Source organism: Balearica regulorum, chromosome 10 (assembly GCF_011004875.1).
Source record: "Balearica regulorum gibbericeps isolate bBalReg1 chromosome 10, bBalReg1.pri, whole genome shotgun sequence".
NCBI lineage: Eukaryota > Metazoa > Chordata > Aves > Gruiformes > Gruidae > Balearica > Balearica regulorum.
The window spans coordinates 18,260,949-18,279,718 of record NC_046193.1 but is presented as its reverse complement, the minus strand read 5'-3'; the positions used below and the strand labels follow the sequence as shown (position 1 = coordinate 18,279,718).

The following is an 18,770-nucleotide window of genomic DNA, read 5'->3' as shown; positions in this document are numbered from 1 at the left end:
TCCGTGTCATCTCTCAAAGGTGATCAGTCTGTTCGGGTGAGTATACTGTTGGATTTTTAATTAATGGACCTAAGCAAGTTTTCTTAGTGACAGATTATGGCTTGAAATTGTATACAGTGTAAAAAACAGTGTGAGATTAAATGGTCTTAATCCTTTCAATATGGTAGGTAAAGAAGGTAAAAAAATGCAGATGAACTTTTGAAATGTCCTCAATGTACAGAAGAAATAGCAAATCCCAAATCTTTGTGTGAGTTAAAGTACTGACGTCAACGGGACTCCCATGGGAAGTTTTGGGAGTTTGCCTTAGCAAGAACAGAACCACTAAATAGGTCAAAGTTTTAAGTCAAAAGAGGTCAGTATGTCAAAAGTCACAAAGCAAAGCCTGAGATAAAACAAAGGCCAAAGAAAATGCCCCTTCTATTAATTTTTACGAGCAGCATATTGGGCTTTTGAACCGTTTACCAGCCATCTACAAAAGAAGCTATGGGCTGACTACAACAGCTGAACTTGAAAGGGGAAGACATCCCTTTGTAGTTCACGTTTGCTGGCTTTGAAGTCACTGTGAGTCTTACCAGTGACTTCAATGGGACTAGCTTTGCGCTTTTATATTAGCCATTGTTTTATCCTTACTCCTTTCAAAATTCCAGACAATAACATTTCTTTTTATTGTAATCCTGACAGAGCAATTAGGCTCCAGTCCACACCTGCACCTGACTTTTTTTCTTAACACAGCATTCTTTGAGGTCCTCTTCTCTGAACAGAATTATGAGATCTGAATTAATGGTGTCTCTCTGCTCCAGCCGGTGCCTCTGTTTTTCATGACCTGCTGAAGAACATGAAATTCTTCAAGGCGTGTACAGCTGATCTTTGGTTAAGACCAGCTGTAAGTTTCACCTACGGTTTTATGAGTGTGCTTAACAGAAAAAGAAAAGCTTCTTTTTATCAGGGTAATTAAGCAATAACAGAATGACAGAATGTGGATTAAAGCGTAATCATTCACAGGTGCATTCATAGTGTGTTTTTAGTCACGAGTTCAGAAGCCGAATCGCATTGCCAGTGTAACAAGCTATGAAATACTGCCTCAAAATTTAAAAATTTGAAAGTATTTTTTGAAAAATAAAACACTTTCTTTGTATCGTTAATATATAAACTGGATACACACACCCCACAAATCCTTGCTGAGAAAATAGGAGGTTCTCATCCCTCCAAGGCACCCCCAATCTCTCCCCTTTTTGGTGTTGAATGTGCAAGCCTCAGAGCTTTGTCTACACAATCCTCCAGCCCACACCACCACCAATGCTCCTGTCTAACTTTGGGCTACAACGGGACCAGCCCCTGCTGCCTCGCCAGTGACTTGGCAGCACGTGGTTGAGGAAAGGTACCCAGAACAAACCGTTTCTCCCAGTTTACTTGTACAGCTATCCCCTCTCACTCGGGGGGAAAGCTGAATGCCAAATGACAGACTCAAAGAGGAAACGTTGGGTGCTTCCAAAACCTGTGGCTACACCACCACCCCTGGAAGCCCCGCCACGGGAAGGATGAGGAGAGCCCAGGACAGAGGCCACCTCAACTCTAGCTGAAACAACTCCTGCTTTTTGAAGCACCTTTGGGCTGTGAGGTGATATAAATATTGGCACCAGACCTTTACGAGATATTCTGTTTCACAAAGCTGCTGCATAGAGGGATTCTGCAACACGGAGCAGCTTGTTTGGGAAGGGTAACTAATGGGATTAGTACCACTCACTCCCTGTCTTCTTACGCAATTTATATTTTGCTAAGCACTTCCAAGCTGAGGCTCTCTCCCCGATTGCTGCATGGTTTCACCCTGCAGCGGTGGCAGGGGAGCCCCAGGGAGGAATACACCCTGCGGAGCTAGACCTGATATGAAACCCAGACACAAAACACATGGTGCTTTACTTTCAGCAAAAAAATCCCCACGGCAAGAAAAAGCACTTTGTCTTTCAAAAGACAAAGATGTTTTCCTAGCTTTCTGTAATGTTTGTTACAGGACAAGACCACAGGATTCATTTCATTATCTTTTTTGCCGCTGACTTTTCAAATGGCTAATTAAATCAAAATGAATGGCTGTTGTCCCTTGAAATATTTATGAATCAAAACTCATGTGGCACCGAGGGGACCCTGTGAAGTGTCACAAGGGATAATTTTGTCCAGTTATTTATTAAGGGCTTGATCCTGCCACAGAATCTGTTATACTTACCTAGGCGCCTGCACTGAATGCTATACTCTTGTTTTTGTGAGGCAATTTTAATGTGACCCATGTGCACAAAACCACGTACTAAAGTAGCAGGCAAGGTGATATAAATGTATGCTCATACTTACAGATTTTTCTGTTTTGTTAAATAGAGAACATAGCAAAGTTCCTATGCATAATGTATAGACTTCAAGCTATTTACTGGATGGTACACAAACAGAGACATGTATACAGGAGGAGCTACTTGCCATCAACACAGGAAGGTCTGTTTCTTGTAGTCCCAGCCACTTTCCCAGGTAGACAGGAGCATTTTACTGTTTGTGATCTTTCCTCAATTCGATTCTTATTACAGCATCTGTGTGCTGCTATAACTTCACACGTTCCTCCTTCTGGCAAAAAAAAAAAAAAAAAAAAAAAAAAGAAACAAAAGAAAAAAAGAAAAAAAAAGAAAAAGAGAATATTGACACTCTGATTAGGAAGAGCAGCAGTGGCTAATCAAAGCACCCAGGCATGCTCCTGTCTGTGTCTCTGCACAGCTTCTATACAGGTGGGATTACAACGTTATTTCTCCCATTATGTATGCTCCTGACTAAGCCAGGTGCTGCTATACTTCAGTTTTAATAGAAAATGCAGATAAACGTCCCTTTAGAGTAGATATAGCTTGCCTGTTTTGTATTAGAAGCTTCTCTGACATCGGCAGAATTTTTGGCCTAAAAATGACTGTGTCAAGGTCTGGGCCTGAAGAAATGTAAGTAACTTACTACAGTAAATGTGCAACAACTGATGGCTGATTTTATGCTTGTAATATTGGAGGCCTCTTCCCCCAAATATTCTCTCATACCAGGACAGGGGCTAAGGGAATCTACCTAGAAATAAGCTTTTTCTCCAAATATTTGATTCTATACCAGTACTCAGCCCTGAGCAGATGACTATCAGCCTCTGCAAATTAGAGGATGGTCCCACAGCACTTCCCTTTGCTACCCCACTCACTAAAATGGCAGTTTTAAGGGCAGGAAACATTCCCATTGTGTACAAGATCACCAGGCTTAATTTGTCTTTTCCCTAATTGTTCTTTATGAACTTTTGCAATAGTTTGATTAGGTGAAGAACACAAAGGAGTGATAGACAGATAGATGGTGGCTTAAGGTTTATGAATGCTTGGTGTTGGAGGCATATGCTGCGGCCAAAATGAAGCGTCAGGTGTATTATCCCCATTCACATTAGCAGTGCGGTCCAAGGATGAGACACGACAGTGGGCTAATGCACTGCCCAAGTAATTTCTTGATTCCTCAGTTCAGATTGTATTTAGCACATAACCACCAAGTATTTAATAGCGCCAGTACATTCCCCACAGATATTTGGCTACTTTATGAAACTGCAGCGTAAATTTGGCAGGATTTGTTTAAACTTAGCACAAAACATCGTGCATAGCCTACTAAAGAGCAGGATGTATAAGAAGGTTTTTTGGGTTTGCTAGAAACACATTATTACTTTACGCCACTATGAAATGCTAACTGTACATTGCTTTTACTATAGCATAAAAAGCATTATTCCTGTCTTTGGCTTTCACTCCTTTTGAAACAACTTTGAGAGCTGTTGAACACTACAGTAACCCTGCAGCCAGGTGGGAGAATAAGCAGCGTGGAGATGCTGATCCACGTCTGGCTGTGAACAAGGGATCCTGGAAGAGGTCTGGGAGTCCAGCGGCATCTCCCTGCTCAGGACCGACTCCTGTTACCTGGTGATTCTACAAATGGGGCATTTCTGTAGCGAAGCACTGGGGTAGACAGGCAGGGAGGAATCTCCCTTGACTATATGTTGTTAAGGTCATATGGTGGTGTGCCATCAGGTGTACCCGCAGTATTAAGTGGTACAACAACTAGCAATGAACAGGGACTCCACAAATTGTGGAACTGTTTTATAATATTAAATTTTCAAACCGCTGACCTTCCGGGGTGAGTCAGTGGATGAAAGCCCATGAATGTCCATTAGGGTAAATGAGCTTAGGTTGTTGTGTGGCCATGGGGTTAAGCACTGATGAGTTTGCAAGCGTGAGACAAGACAAACTCAGCAGTAAATATTTAACTCATCTAGAGAGAAATGCTGCTTCATGTATTAGTTATTAGGTGCATTTGGCCTGCTGACACAAGCTTTTTGAAAGCCACTAGGTGCTACAGAAGAGAGATCCCAACAATTCAGAAAGCCATCATCTGACAAATGGTCTTTTAAGTGTCTCTTGGGAGTAAGAGGAATTGTGACAATCAACTCAGCCCCAAATGCTTGTATTTTTCTATGAAGTGATTCTTCAGATAAACTCCCTGTTCCCCCATCCCAATCATATTGAAAGCACTGAAAAGATTCTCTTTGGTTTAATTCATCTTATGTTCATGCCCTGAGAGAAGAAAGATTTATGATTTTATTGATTGCAAACTCAACAATAAAGATAATGTACGCAGTAATAAGCATTTCTAATTTTAACCTACATAGACTGTGTGGTAAATATCTGTGAATAAGCTAAACGCTTAATTTTCTCTATCAATTTGCTGTATGAGTACTAATAACCACATGAGCTAGTCTTGCTTATTTGGTTATCTATTCAAAATAATAGGTTGTGGTGGATAAGCTTTATAACACCTTTATTTGTTATGTTGAAGCTCAAGTTGCCGCAGCAATAAAGAATTTAACTCAAAGTGTATAGTTGTTTAGGAGTGGCAAAACATAATGAAACTATAAAAGCAATGAAAAAATACTGGGTTTTCCCAGTAGACAGTTAAGTATATTAATTGGAACTTTTATCTGCATGGACTATAACTGCAATGCAAATAATAATAATAATAACAGCAATAAAAAGACCCTTTCCGGTGTTGACATAGAAAAAAATAATCCATCTCACATGGAGAAATTTATGCATGTTACACACCCTATTTACCAGAAAATTTCTTATGTGAGATCAGATTTTGCATTAAAGCACATTTAGCCTTTGAGTGATTACTGCATAGCATTGCATGCAATGTGTTTTGCTGGTATATATTTTATGAACCACACACATACATGTTAGACTTTTAGAAAGCCACATACAAAATGGGAATAGATAGACATACCCAGACAAATACAAATGGACACAGTGAGACTAGGAAAAAACCTCATTGAAAATCACGCTCTTGATTACATTATTCACAGAAATACATATACTGCAAATATACTGGAGGGGAGGTTCAACTAAAACTCTCTTTCAGCTGTACAAATGAGGAAACAAGTTAGAGCAGGGAGAAGAACATGAATCAGTCCTCAATTTGCACTAAAAAAAATTTAACATGTTGAGATGTATTATTCTGTGATTTTTTTTCTTTTTTTTTTTTTTTTTTTTTTTTTTTTGGGCAGTTAGGAAAAGCACCAAGAAATGCTGTAATATCAATATCTGAGGACTTCCGTGCCTGAGCCAATGATTTTTTTTCTCAGTGGTTCTAAATTATGGCAAGACCTGGTGAGATGTTACAGTGCTGGGAGTCCTGAAAAAAATCTGAATTATTGACCTGATAGGCTGTGAGTGCAGCAAAAGTTTAAATCCTCATCACAAAGAACAGAAATGTCTTTTTTTGGAAGTTTATGGTCTATTGAGCTAAGGTAGCTCTGGCTTTGTTTCCACAATAACAGCCTCATCCAACTCATTGAAGTCAACAGGGGATTTGACATTGATCTTAAAAGTAAGTGTCTTCTGTATGTTTTGTTGACAGTTACATTTCATGAAGTGGCTGCTTTATCCATCTAGTAAGAAAGATAAGCTTATGTTTTATTAATTCCCTCCTGCCCCAAGAAAATAAGAAAAAAGATTAGAAATTAAATAAGAACTTGCAAATCAGGAACAGTTTTTCTCTTTCCTCAAGAAGCTTCGGAGGTGAATGAAAACGTCCTAACGGGACTTAGATCCTCCTCACTCCAAACATTAGCAGGTAATTAGTAAGAACAGCTGACCCTTTCTGAGTGCTCAGTTCACAGGATACCCTGCGCTTTGCATGAAGGAAATGCGATGACTACCAAAGCAAGAGGGACAGAATTGGCTGCCGGGAAGGATTCTGGGCTGTTGAAGATGGCAACTAAATGTCTGTGGCAATACGGCTCTGCTTACAATTCCTAGCCTTTCAGAAATCTTTGTTCTTCACTGGCTTAAAATACAAAACTGTAGAAATTATCCATCGTTCTTACTGTAAAACAGGAACAACTGTTTGTTACACCTGCAAATGGTTCAATTCTAATCGGAGGACACTAAACTCCTGAAAACATGTTCATTTTTATTTCTATTATAAAGCCACCTTGAGTTTACACGCTGCAGAGTGAAATATTTTATCATAAGTATGAACCTACTGTGGGTGGCCGTGATTTAAAATATCTAATCATCTATAGGGTCTGAGTGCTTGCCTGGCAGAAGCCAAAAAGCCATTTTCTAGTCATCTCTGTTTTTTATATCTCTAGCTGAGAGGTAATAATAAAAGCATATTTTGCGCTTCAAAATTATAACTCGCCTCCATATTCTAGCCAAGCCTGAACTTATCAGTAAACAAACATAAAAAAGGCAAACAGCAGTACTGATTTGTGTTATACATTGTGGAAGTCATTAACTATGACTCAGGTAGCAAAACTTATACGTTCTCTCTTTGACAGTGATGACAATTTAATAGTATTTGACTCTGCTGAGTTACATGGAGCATCCTGCAGCAATGAGAGAGGTTGTTTATCAAAATGATAAACATGTTTTCATTTCCTCCTTGGCTGCATGTATGTGATCAGAAGTCTAAGGCCATCAAGAATTCACTTATTCTGGCCACCAGGCAGACATTAAGCTATTCAGGACCATCTGTGCTTGAAATGAGTTCCATTTAATGGACCTTCCTAGGGCAGGTCAGTCATAATGAATGCATGTGTGCATGAATGCATGAGCAAAGCACCGCTTAGGTGAGACTTCTTGGATTGTTTGGCGGAGGCACAGACGGTTGATAGATAAGATATGCCTTTCTTTTTGGGGTCATACGCCCAGTGATTTTAGAATTCAGATCCTCTGTTACATTTGCTTCTATCTCATTGTCAATGCACCGCGCGACCTAATCCAGATGAAGGTTGTTGTAAGAACTTGTTCATGTTATTCTCAAAAAAAATAGTGATACCCAAACAACTTTATAGGCTTTGCTGGGTAAATTCTGCCCTCTGTTACACCGTAAGCCACCCACCACGGGAATATGAGCAAAGGAAATCATATGACCAATTCTATCAACATTTCCAGAGAGTTCATTAGAACTATTACTGGTTTTCCTAGCTCTGTTCATTTATAGAGCCTCAGCTAGACAGACTGTGTTCCAGCGTTGCCATCCTGTTTGGGGTCATATACCCAGTGATGTTATTCTGATAAATGCTTAAGTATGTGCAAATGCTGTTAAACTTAGGAGATCACAGAAAACTTTAAACAGAATTGAAGTTCTTTAGACTTCAAGCAAATGTTTAACAACATGACAGTTAAAAAAAAATCATTGGACACCTGAAGACTTTCTGAAAAAGTGCCTACAGAAACTAATGGGTAAAAAAACCCCAAAATTTGCACCCTTGCCACCTCTTGTCTTTACACAAACATCCTAGAGAAGGAAAAGGCAATCCTGTGATAGCCATTTTTACATTTGCTAAAAAGAATTCAGATTGGGGGCTGCAGTTTGAAGAGTTTGCAGTTTGAATAAGCTTTGGAAACTTCCCAGGTGTAATTAATACATTCATAAGCTCTAATCAAAATGTTTATGCCAGCTAATGTGCCAGAACTACAGACTACACTGTGCTCAGGGGAAAATACTATACTTTAAGAAATAATAAGCCACTACTCTGTTACGTACAAAATAACACTTTTGCTTCTGACAGGAATATGTAACAGATGGAAAAACAAAGTCCCATGCTACTCCACGAGCCACTTCATAAGTGAACAAATAAAAGACTCCTCGTAGCCACAGTGCAATTACACTCCAACTTTTTGTTTTACATATAATCCGCTGACACCGTGTATCTGCTCCAGAAGGAAAAGGATCAAGCTTACAGGATGCATTTCTGCACACAGAGGAGCGTGCATTTCTGTGCATGGAGTGTGACAACGGCTGCAGAGCAATCACACAGGGCTGAGGGGATTTACTCATTTCTATAAGGTCAAGGCTAACTGCACCTCAGCTGCCAGAGTGCCACCAGTTCCAGGGAAGTTACAAACCAGCTGCATTTGGCCCGTGAACTTTAAGTAGCACAAAGGTACCATCAAAAAATGGACCCTAGTATAAAAAGTTAGCATTTAGCCACAGTTAATTCTTTGCCATTATGGTAACTGATACAAATAGATTCATGAGCTACTCATTATATATGGAGTTACAATAAGTATGGGAATTTGTAATGCACTGCACATGCTCCACAAGCCTCCTGGTCATATACTGGGGGGTTTTTTTGCGCAGTGGATCAGAATAGACTGCAGTGGTCTCTTTCCTAAATTTATATTTATATTTTCATTAATATTCAGTATTTTCATTGTTCATTATGTGGGATATATATTATTTTCAGTTTGGGAAGGCTCTATGCAACTGCAGCAGCATAAGCGATTCCCGCTGTGGGTCATTAAGTTTTAGGTTGGGATATTATTTTCTCAAATGCTGTTGCTATGAAAGGGTTCTGGAGACACAGCATACCTCCTCTAAAGAAAACACTATTTGTTTACAAAAGACCAGAACAAGTATTTCCATGAGGAGTGCGGCTAGCGAAATTTGGTTTCCCGTGGATTTGCATCTTGTGGTTCATTTCAAACTATTTGAGCTTCTGCCGATGCCTAGGTCACTTAAGAGAGTACTCATGGAGGTCACAGCTCAGGCAGGAGCCCATGGGGTCTTTTCCTGGGGGGGTGGTGAACCATTTCCGTTCGGTTCTTGCCCCGATTCCTGTATCACTGATATAGCAACCCTATTTCTAGTAAGACCAGAAATGTTATTTTCTTGGTTCGTGTTGACCTGTTGCACACATGGTCAGAGTCAGGAGAAGAACTGCTGGACAAAGCAGGCCAGCTGCAGCTGGAAATTATTTTTGTACTAATCCATAGTTTTCATAGATTCTGGAATAAATTCATAAGCTAAGAGGGGCAATATGCATTCAGCACAGGCATCTCTGGTTATTTACGGTGCTATAAGCTAATTTTCTAACAGGAGTTTCAACAGAAAAGGCCATTTCTATGAAATGAAAGTTTTCTACAAAAGTCCAAACTGAAAGAATTTCTAGAGAAAAATAATATCTTTAAAATATTTTGTTCAGCAGAATGTTAATATTTCATTTGAATACTTTTTTTTATTATTATTTTTATTTTAGTTTCCATTCAGCATAATAGGGGAAGGAAGGGTAGGCAAAGCTCTAATTAGCACATGGATTTGTAGTCTTTTACAACTTTCTACTAATACTCTCTGCCATCAGCCACAGGAGGCTTTTTATCTGAGAGATTTACAGATTCTTATACTTACACCCCGAATAGACTCTGATTCTGAAGAACCCATTTATTCGCAGAAATTAAAAATAAGTATTTTTTGTAAAGGAGAAATGGTACGGATTCTACTCTTGAATTCACAAAGAAAACCCAGAGCACACCAGTGTATGAGATGTGGGTGGATCTAGTGCAGGCTTATGGATTTCCATATCAAACCAATATACACACTAGAGAATAGGTCTTTCTACTAAAGAGCCTTGCAAATTGATCTCCTGAGAAATTTGCACAGGACCTTATTCTTATGCTTATATTTAAAAAAAAAAAAAATCTCTTAAAGATGAATCAAAGGAAAAATGGTATCCGGAAAAACAAGGCAATCTTCTGGCAGCTACTGCCTCTGGCACATTGCATCTCAAACGGCAGCGCAATAACCAGCGTCAGCCGAGGCATTCAAGAGGACAACAGGGCAAGAGTGGCTGGAGAGGAATGCTGATGAGGAACTCGCTTCTAGCTGTTACTGAAGCAGAGTTACGGGTAGCTTTAATTATGATTTTGCATGCACATATACAGTATACACACACACACACACAAATGGCGGAGTGCATGAGCAGATCCCACCTATTGTGTGTGTATGCTGTCCCTGGCAGGCAGCGGTGAGAGCAATCAGGCAGAGCTGCCTGCAGAGGACCACGCACATACCCCATACGTTTGACTGCTTTTTTGTCACGGGGAATATTGAAAGTGAATTGTAATAGGTACTATTAGCATTCTTGTATTGATGGACTACAAAACCAGATATGTAACCCACGAGGCAGCCAAGAATCAAATGTTCTCTTAGTGGGGATCTTCAGTCTTTTAATGAGATTTTTTTACTTCAAAGGGAGATCAACTTAAAGAAACTTTGAGAAATGGAGGTTAGAAATTAGAAGCTGTGGTAGGATTTACAGCTCTGGGATGCCATTAAGAGATGTACATGAAAAGGCAGGACTTTGAAAATTCAAAAAGAGAAGAACGTTATTTTTGAGAAATAGCTTAAATTCCATATCAAAAAGTAATAGACATTATGACTCTAAATTTCATTGAATTTCAGTGAGATATGACACTCCTAAAGGTCTATATCAGTTGTAAATGAGATTTCTTGGTCTAAATGATGCAGGCCTAGTACAGCTGAGCATAAAATCTGGAAGTATCTTTAAAAAAAAATCTTGCCCTTAGTTAATTGGGTTGTTTGGAAAATTTAATATTTGATATGTCAGAGAGGATTAAAAAAAACCAGTTTGGGCAAAATAGATATAATATGCCTGCATTCAACCAGTGCTCCTCCTATAACTTAAACTGCAGGCAGCAGTATAAACTGGAGATTAAAAAGACCTACTATGCGATTCTGATCAGTGCTTCACAGCTGCACAATTCTTCCTCATAACAAATTTTCTAGGTAACAAAGCTGTAGAGAAATGAACATTGCTGGTGCTGAACAGAAATGAACATTAATATCCTAAATTGGCATCTCTAGCTCCTTGCCAGAGCACAGTGAAAATCCAAAGTGGAATTAGGCCTGAAAATATCCTAACAATGAAATTTGGGTGACCCACAGATTATTGTTCTTGGGGCCTCAGAATGTTTTTCTTCTAAATGCTGCCAGCAAAAGGCATCCGAAGAATGGATGTTAAGTTAAACGAGTCTTAGAAAAGACATATAATGAAAAGAAAGATAGGACAACTCTCTTTTCAGATGGAATAATTAGGCTGATAAGAAATATATGATTTAGGCACAGCTGCTGATGAGATATGAATATAGAAGTGTGCCTGGAAAGTAGTTACTAAGAAAGGATTTAGAAATTATTCTATGTCAACCATGCAAGCACTGTTTGGTCCCTGCCAGAGTCTCGCTCTTGCCCAACAGGCATTCCCCGAGCACCTTGATGTTTCCAGATCTCTAAAACTGCCTAATCCTTTTATTAAATGCCTTTATCTTCAGCCTACTCTCCAAATTGGGAAACTGTATTACTTTTCCCATTAACCTCAAAAGAGACTCAAAATTGCTTATTACACTCATAACATATCCTTTATTATTTCATACGATACACGAAAATCTCACACTTTTAGGGTTTCTGCTAAATATTCATAAATAAATCCAATGATTACAAAGAAGATTAACAATAACCAACTTTAAAATCCAGGCTTTCAGTCAAGACAAGATGATGCAGGGATCTTAAACTCTTGTGGAAAAGCAGAACAATGCTGTTCTATACAGTTTGTCTTTTGATATGATTGCCGAGATAAATTCATCCCCAGATAATTTTATTCACTAAGGTGATTAGCCTATGGAGAGTCCATGATGTGTTTACTGAGCAGAGTAACATAGTTTATGGTAATGCTCTTGTCATGCTTTATAAATGTGTGAGGTGGTTTTTATGAAGTAGGTAGATAAGGGGTGGTGAAAGTAATGTGATCCATAAAAAATGTACAGTGATGAAGAGCTAGGATTGCAGAGATACTATAGACAGACTGATATAGAGAATTATAACCAGTGCAGAAGCTGCATTAATCTTCCAAAGAATGGCAATAAATAAAATAACAAGGAGGAATGGGACTAAAAGAATTTGGCCAATATATAAAACTGAGATGTTAGGGTGGGATCAAACTGTAGACGCTTTAAATGGGATCTCTTACAGATAGGTTGTCTTGCTATAGTGGCAGTGCCATTTTTGTCAATGGGGTTGACCACGTGTTAACGAAATCCACGAAAAGGAAAACAAAGGACCATAAGTTACAGCATATGTAATGAAAATGTCACTGTACAGGTGCTGCGTGCCACGAGCAGCAGCAGTAAATTCTGCAGTCTGCTGCAGCTAAGCAATGTCAAGCAATCATTCCTCAGTCATTTTTCAGTGGACAAGTGTGCACATTATCCCATCCCATATATTCCTCAAGTCATTCACACCGTGACCACCAGCAGCTGGTCCTACATTTGAGTACAAAACGATACCTCTGCCAGGCACTGACTGTACAGTGGTACAGAAGGACAGAGGATGGAACTGAAGGAACAGAAGCAATCAGTTTTTGCATAGAAAGCATTTTACATCCCATACATTATCCATAGCAGAAGAATCTGGTAGTCTCCAGCCTAAGGAATTTATAGCACACTCACTACTGAACCTTATTTAGCTTCAAGCACAGTCAAACCCTTCAGTAAATGTTACAGGCTGGATACATGAACTTCAATATTTTAATTTCCAGACTACCATACTGTGGTTACAAATTAACGAGTTAAAAAAAAAAAACAACCCTCTCTCAAAATAATCTCTTTCATCCAGACCTAAGCATGATTAAGCTGTTTTACTACTGGTCAGGACCAAACTATGTCTGAGGAAGAGGGAGGGAAGCAGAGAATGACGTGGGATTCAGATCTTACTGTTCGCAAAATTTAACTCTTCATTGTGGCCACTTCTGTGGGAAGCCTTAGTGGAAGGGTCGTTGCCTCCCCCTCACCAAAATTTTAAGGGAGAGGACAGTGGCAATATTTTATTTCATGATAACTTTTGCTTCCTCTTATTTTCTTCTCTTTGTTTTGTTGCAGTGACATTAATCTCAAACAAAAGAAGTCTGATTTTCTCTTTTTCCAATCTACCTTAAAACATTCCCCAAACCTCCTTTCCCCTACATTTTCCCATAGTCACTCTCCTGAGCTGCCTTTTTTGGTATGAGTCTCCATGTTTTGATGTCTCTCTCCTCCCTGTTTCTGTTGATGAGCAATATTTTATTTCCTGTCACCTTGATTTGCTCTGTCTTTCCGCTCCAGCTCGCAGCATACAATTCTAAGGCTGATTTATTCTGGCTCCCCTCTCTCTCTCTCTCTATTTTTACCTTTTTTGTAACTGCATTGAATGTTTCTCTCTTGGACAATTTCTTTCTCGTCTCTCTTGAAGCTCCTGGTGAACAACACAATGCAGTACTACCTCCTAATAATTGATCATCTGGCTCCTGTTCAGATTTGTACTGCTTCTTTGAATACATGTGCAATTCAGTTCACTCTGTTCCCTTATAATGTGAATAAAAAGGGCTGCATACTTGAGTGGAAATACATGAAGTCTAGTGAGCAAATAATTTCCTACTTTGAAAGCCACGTGTGATACATTACAGCATTGGCTTGAAATTCATATTAATTTATTTTTTATTAGTTAAACAGCAGCAGTGAGCAGGGAGCTCTGCAGACCCAAACAGACCAGGCAGAAAACGCTTTTATTTTTCTTTCTCCTGTTTACCCTTGGTAATGATCAGTATTCATCCAAATTCTATCTCTGAGAATTTGGAATCAGCTTTTTTAATTAAAAGTTGCTTTTCAAACAGGTTTTTTTTTCCTTTTTTTTTTAACTAAAACCTTTTTCGTGAAAACCTTGACACTTCATTGGCAAAAAAATCAATAAAGTTCAATTCAAGATAAAATCCCTATGTCTCAAGGGGGTTATAATTCATATAACTCAACTACTTTTAGCTAACAATTTCCAGTTTCTTTCCTGTATAGCACTACAGTCAAGAAATTTTATGCCGTAGTCACATCCTCATGAAAAGGGGGAAAGTATCTTGAAAGCTGAGGTCCAAACAGAGAAGGAAATAGGAAATTATTTGAACTATGTCTCTTATGATCACAAAGGAGCCATTTTACATTAAAAATAAACCAAACAAAAAACACCCCAACTTTTAGTCCAAAATAAACCAAGCAATATATTTCAAGGCAACCATGCAAAAAGAAAAAAAATATATGCACGTATCCTTATGCATGTACTGCAGGTTCCTAAGGAGAAGCAGTGAGTCTGATGTGCTGCAGATGCCATGCTAATTGCAGCACTGCAGGCAAATGGTTTTTCTTCCCTCAATTCTTCTTAGACTTGTCCTGATGCATGTCCAGCTTTGTCCACTTTCCAGCTAGTTGGAAAAACACCATTTCATTCAATCCCACATGTTTTGCTTCAGATAGTTCAGGTTTAGCTGCCATCCCATGGGGTTCATGTGGATCCAAGGTAGTTCATGTGCATCCTGTAGCTCCAGGTGCGACCCACCAGAGAAAATATCCTAATGCTCTGAACCCTCAGTTCAGCTACCTGAGTCTCCAATCTTGAAAGTTTTGGATAATGTTGAATATAAACTGGGCTCTCATTACAAATAAAATAAAAATTAAAAAAAAAAAAAAAAAAAAAAAGAAATGTCTGCAAACTAGAAATAGGGCATCTCTGCCAACTCTTTCTAATAGAGTGTTGGAAATGAGAAGCAGAAGAGGTCATCTTGCCCAGTCCTTTCCCAGTATCAAAATGTTTCCCTCCACACACTCATGAGCATCTTGCTCAATTTATTTTCACATTATTTAAGCAATTGGGCTTCTGCTGCTGCAACAGGGGATCCTTTGAAGATACCATTCTAGCGTTTAATGTGATCTACCATTGGGCTGAACAGCAAAAAAAATGTTGTGTGTTTTCTTTTGCTCAGTTTTCCTCATTAACCCTAATTGTAATGCTATGACCAACTGAACACAGCTATTCCCTATTCTATGTTTACAGATGTCAGATATGGCTTAGATGGTCATCACATCCCCCATCATCATTATCACCACTTACACAAGCTGTGCATTTGCTGCTTCTCTTCATCTTTCTTCATAAGCCTGCCTCCATCACCTTAATTATGTCTACAGCTCTTCTCTGCATCATTGATATCACTGGTACTGATGTTTGTAAAATTCTACTATATAACAATAACATTATTATTAACAGTGATAAAAATTCTATCCTCTTAAGTTGATGAATATTATTATCTCCATTTCAGAGAGGAAATCTGCCCTATTTTCCCAACCCAGCATTTATCTGTAATCTGCTCTTCAGTACTGTTAACTAAAACATAGAACCAACACAAGTTAATAACCCTGAAAGACGGTAGATTTAGATTAGATGTAAGGAAGAAATTCTTCCCTGTGAGGGTGGTGAGGCCCTGGCACAGGTTGCCCAGAGATGCTTGTGGATGCCCCATCCCTGGAAGGGTTCAAGGCCAGGTTGGATGAGGCTTTGGGCAACCTGGGCTAGTGGAGGGTGTCCCTGCCCATGGCAGGGGGTTGGAACTAGATGGGCTTTAAGGTCCCTTCCAACCCAAACCATTCTATGAATCTATGAAGTTTCAAAAATATTTGAGCATCAGTGTATAAACCACCAGATATACAGGCATTGATCTATTACTGCTTAGACATGTAGGCTCTATGGAGATAGACAAGGAATGAAAACAAGGGATAGATAGAAACAGAGACAGATGCTATGTAATAGAAAATCTAGCCAACAGTCTGAGAGTGGAAGAGGAATGCAATATCTAATTGAAATGACGCTCTGTGCTTTCCAGCAGTGTTCTCAACAAGGAAAGAGACTATAACCTTCTGCTCTTTGAGAAAATGCCATCACTTTCCTATTTTTTTCATCTCCACTGTAGCAGCTAGCAATTTTCCAGCATTAATACTTGAATACTTCTTTTCTCCAGATACATTAGTTCACGTTTTTCTAGTTCCATTCACATTATTTCCTGGGCCTTCAAATTTTTCTGATCCTTTTTATTATGAGCCTTGGATTTCAGTGACACCTGTCATAACACATATTTTAATATCACTAGTAAATAGGCAGATGCCCTGTTTCCTATGAGCCACAACCTGGATAGAGAAGTCCCCAAATGTTTATTTTAAAACTTGAAAGATGAAAGTGATTTTTTGCCTGGCAGAAAACTAAAGTAGCACTTGCAATATCTCTATGACCCAAAATGGAATAAGTGGAACAGAGTTTTAAGCCCAACGTGCTAAGATATCCAGCACTGCAAAGATGTGGGTTTCCCTCCTTTTCCTGAGGGAGTCTTCTTCTTGCCGCTATCAAACTGCACACTAACAAAGATGAAATTTAACCCTGCAGCCAGGGAAACTACCGACTTTCCACTGAACAAACAAAGGTGTAATATCAGAAATACCTTTAAGGCAGGCTTGGTTGACAAACAGGTGTTCTCTCTGTAAGACAGTTTTCTTATTGATCTGTGCTAACATCTTGCAGAAGTGAACAATCTCATTGCCATGTCAAAGGCTAACCATCTGTGAACAAGTAATGCAGCCAGAAAATCCATGTTGCTACAATAATAGCTTTAGGACGTGTGTCTTATTTCAATCACCACAAAAACAAATCCACAGAAAGCATCTAAAAAATTCTTTTTCTGATAAATTAGTGTATCTAGAAAAATACTTCTGCTTACACAAATTTCATCTAAATAAATTACAATAATTTACACACTCTATCAAGCAGGTAAGTTACTGAAATAATTGGAAAGTTCATTTATTCCATTTGCTCCTTTGATGTTGCAATCACTTTCTCACAGTCTCCTGCATCGTAGCTCTTAGTTAGAAAGCGTAATTCTCTCTGTGAGACAAATCACCTCTTCAGTATCTGACTACACTGTTAATATTTTCAGGATCAGATGCTTTTCACATCAATAAACAATATTCAGCCATACTGGAACCAGAATTTTAAGACCATTCTGAGGGATCAATATGCAAGCACAGGATCATACTGGGAGGCAGGCTAGTGAATTAATGGTGCTGGAACAGAAAACTAATGTCAGGAGTTTTTCAGACCAGGAGATGGTCTTGTGAGAAATTTTCCAGCTCAGTGAGAGAGTACTAGGTCCTAAATTATTGTCATTGTTGTGTCAGAAGATGCTGAGGCTGCTGCGCACATGTTTTGAGTGAGGGATTTAATAATCTGACTGCTCCCTTAAAAGCATGAACCAGGAGCATCCTTATATCAAGGTCAGGAAGTATCAGTATTACTTGCCTTTGAGACTGGAGTTCTCCAGTCTATATCTAAGAGTTACGTGTATAGCTTTATCATTGAAAAACCTAAGGTTCTGGCTAGATCTGGAAGACTTAAACTTTGTTCTCCTGCTCACTGGTTATACTTGGGGAACAGCCTCCTGGAGTATCACCCTTGCGGCATCCAGAAACAACTGTGGTTACCATCCTCCTGATGATGACCTGCAAGCAGCTAAGATGAGCTCATGGTCTCTTCCACCAAGGCAAGACTGGTGAGAGCACTTGTACACAGATGTTTCGCTGGCACAGCTGAATACTAAGATGTTTGGCATAACTAGCAATTAATGAAGTGCAAATTTCTGTACCTTCCCATTTACATCTAAGATTACAGTGTCACTACAGAGGGCATGGAGAAGAAAGCACATGGGCTTAGAACGTCTGAGCTCCTGGTCCTGAGCTGCAGCAGGGACAGAGGCAGGGAGGGAATCCTTAACCCAAGACTTTTCAGCTCGGTGCGCAGCCAAAAAGAAAGCTGGGCTGGGAAGAGGCACAATGGGACACAGCTGTCCCAAATTTGTCATTCTCTTTCCCTGCTTTGTTCGTTCATGTTTTCATTGCAGCAATCAAAAGCCTATCATCCCTAGCCAATGTAGGCAAGCTATCTGTGAGGTCTATTCAATTTGTGTATAAATATTCCACTGCTTGCTGCTTTCCAAACAGATCAAATCTCCTGGGCATTTGTGGTCTCCTCCCCACTATCACTATTTTGCTGGCTTGTTTCAGCTGAAAATTTGCATGATCTTGAAGCATTGATTCCAATTCTTTTTAAACTAGGTTGGATAAAGAAAGTATTGTAGAGACTGACAATAGAAAAAACTACTGCAGAGAGCTACAATAGAAAATAGAAAATACAGCACTGTCAGAAATTCAGCAAACACATAGTTCTCTCTTCTTGGGCGCTTTCAACCCAAAACCTCAAAAACAACCAATTGGCACTTCTTGATGTATATTTGCATACTTGTTTACTTTTCAAAGTAATTAGTTTTTAAAGTATTACCAGGGAGCTGAACAAATGTACCGTATAGTTCCAAAAACAATACAAGAGAAACTGTTTGCATTTGAATGAATTTACTTTGCTGGTACTATGCATGTATCAGCCGAGTGAACGCTTAATGTCGAACATTAATTATACAAACAAAAGAAATGGCACAAAGCTGTTGTCTCTGTTAGTTTTCTTCCACGATTAATCCTTGTTTATGTTAG

At 39.1% G+C, this 18,770-nt stretch overlaps 1 protein-coding gene across 2 annotated transcripts in view; it reads right to left on the bottom strand.

Moving 5' to 3' along the window:
- TAFA1 (TAFA chemokine like family member 1) overlaps positions 1–18,770 on the bottom strand; it is a 228,033-nt gene that overhangs the window by 46,841 nt on the left and 162,422 nt on the right. The window contains exon 3 of one of the 2 annotated variants that reach the window (XM_075762396.1): positions 2,461–2,601. In XM_075762396.1, coding sequence (XP_075618511.1) covers positions 2,461–2,601 — 141 coding nt within the window. The remainder of the gene's footprint in view (positions 1–2,460; positions 2,602–18,770) is intronic. The other variant, XM_075762397.1, reaches the window with a different exon arrangement.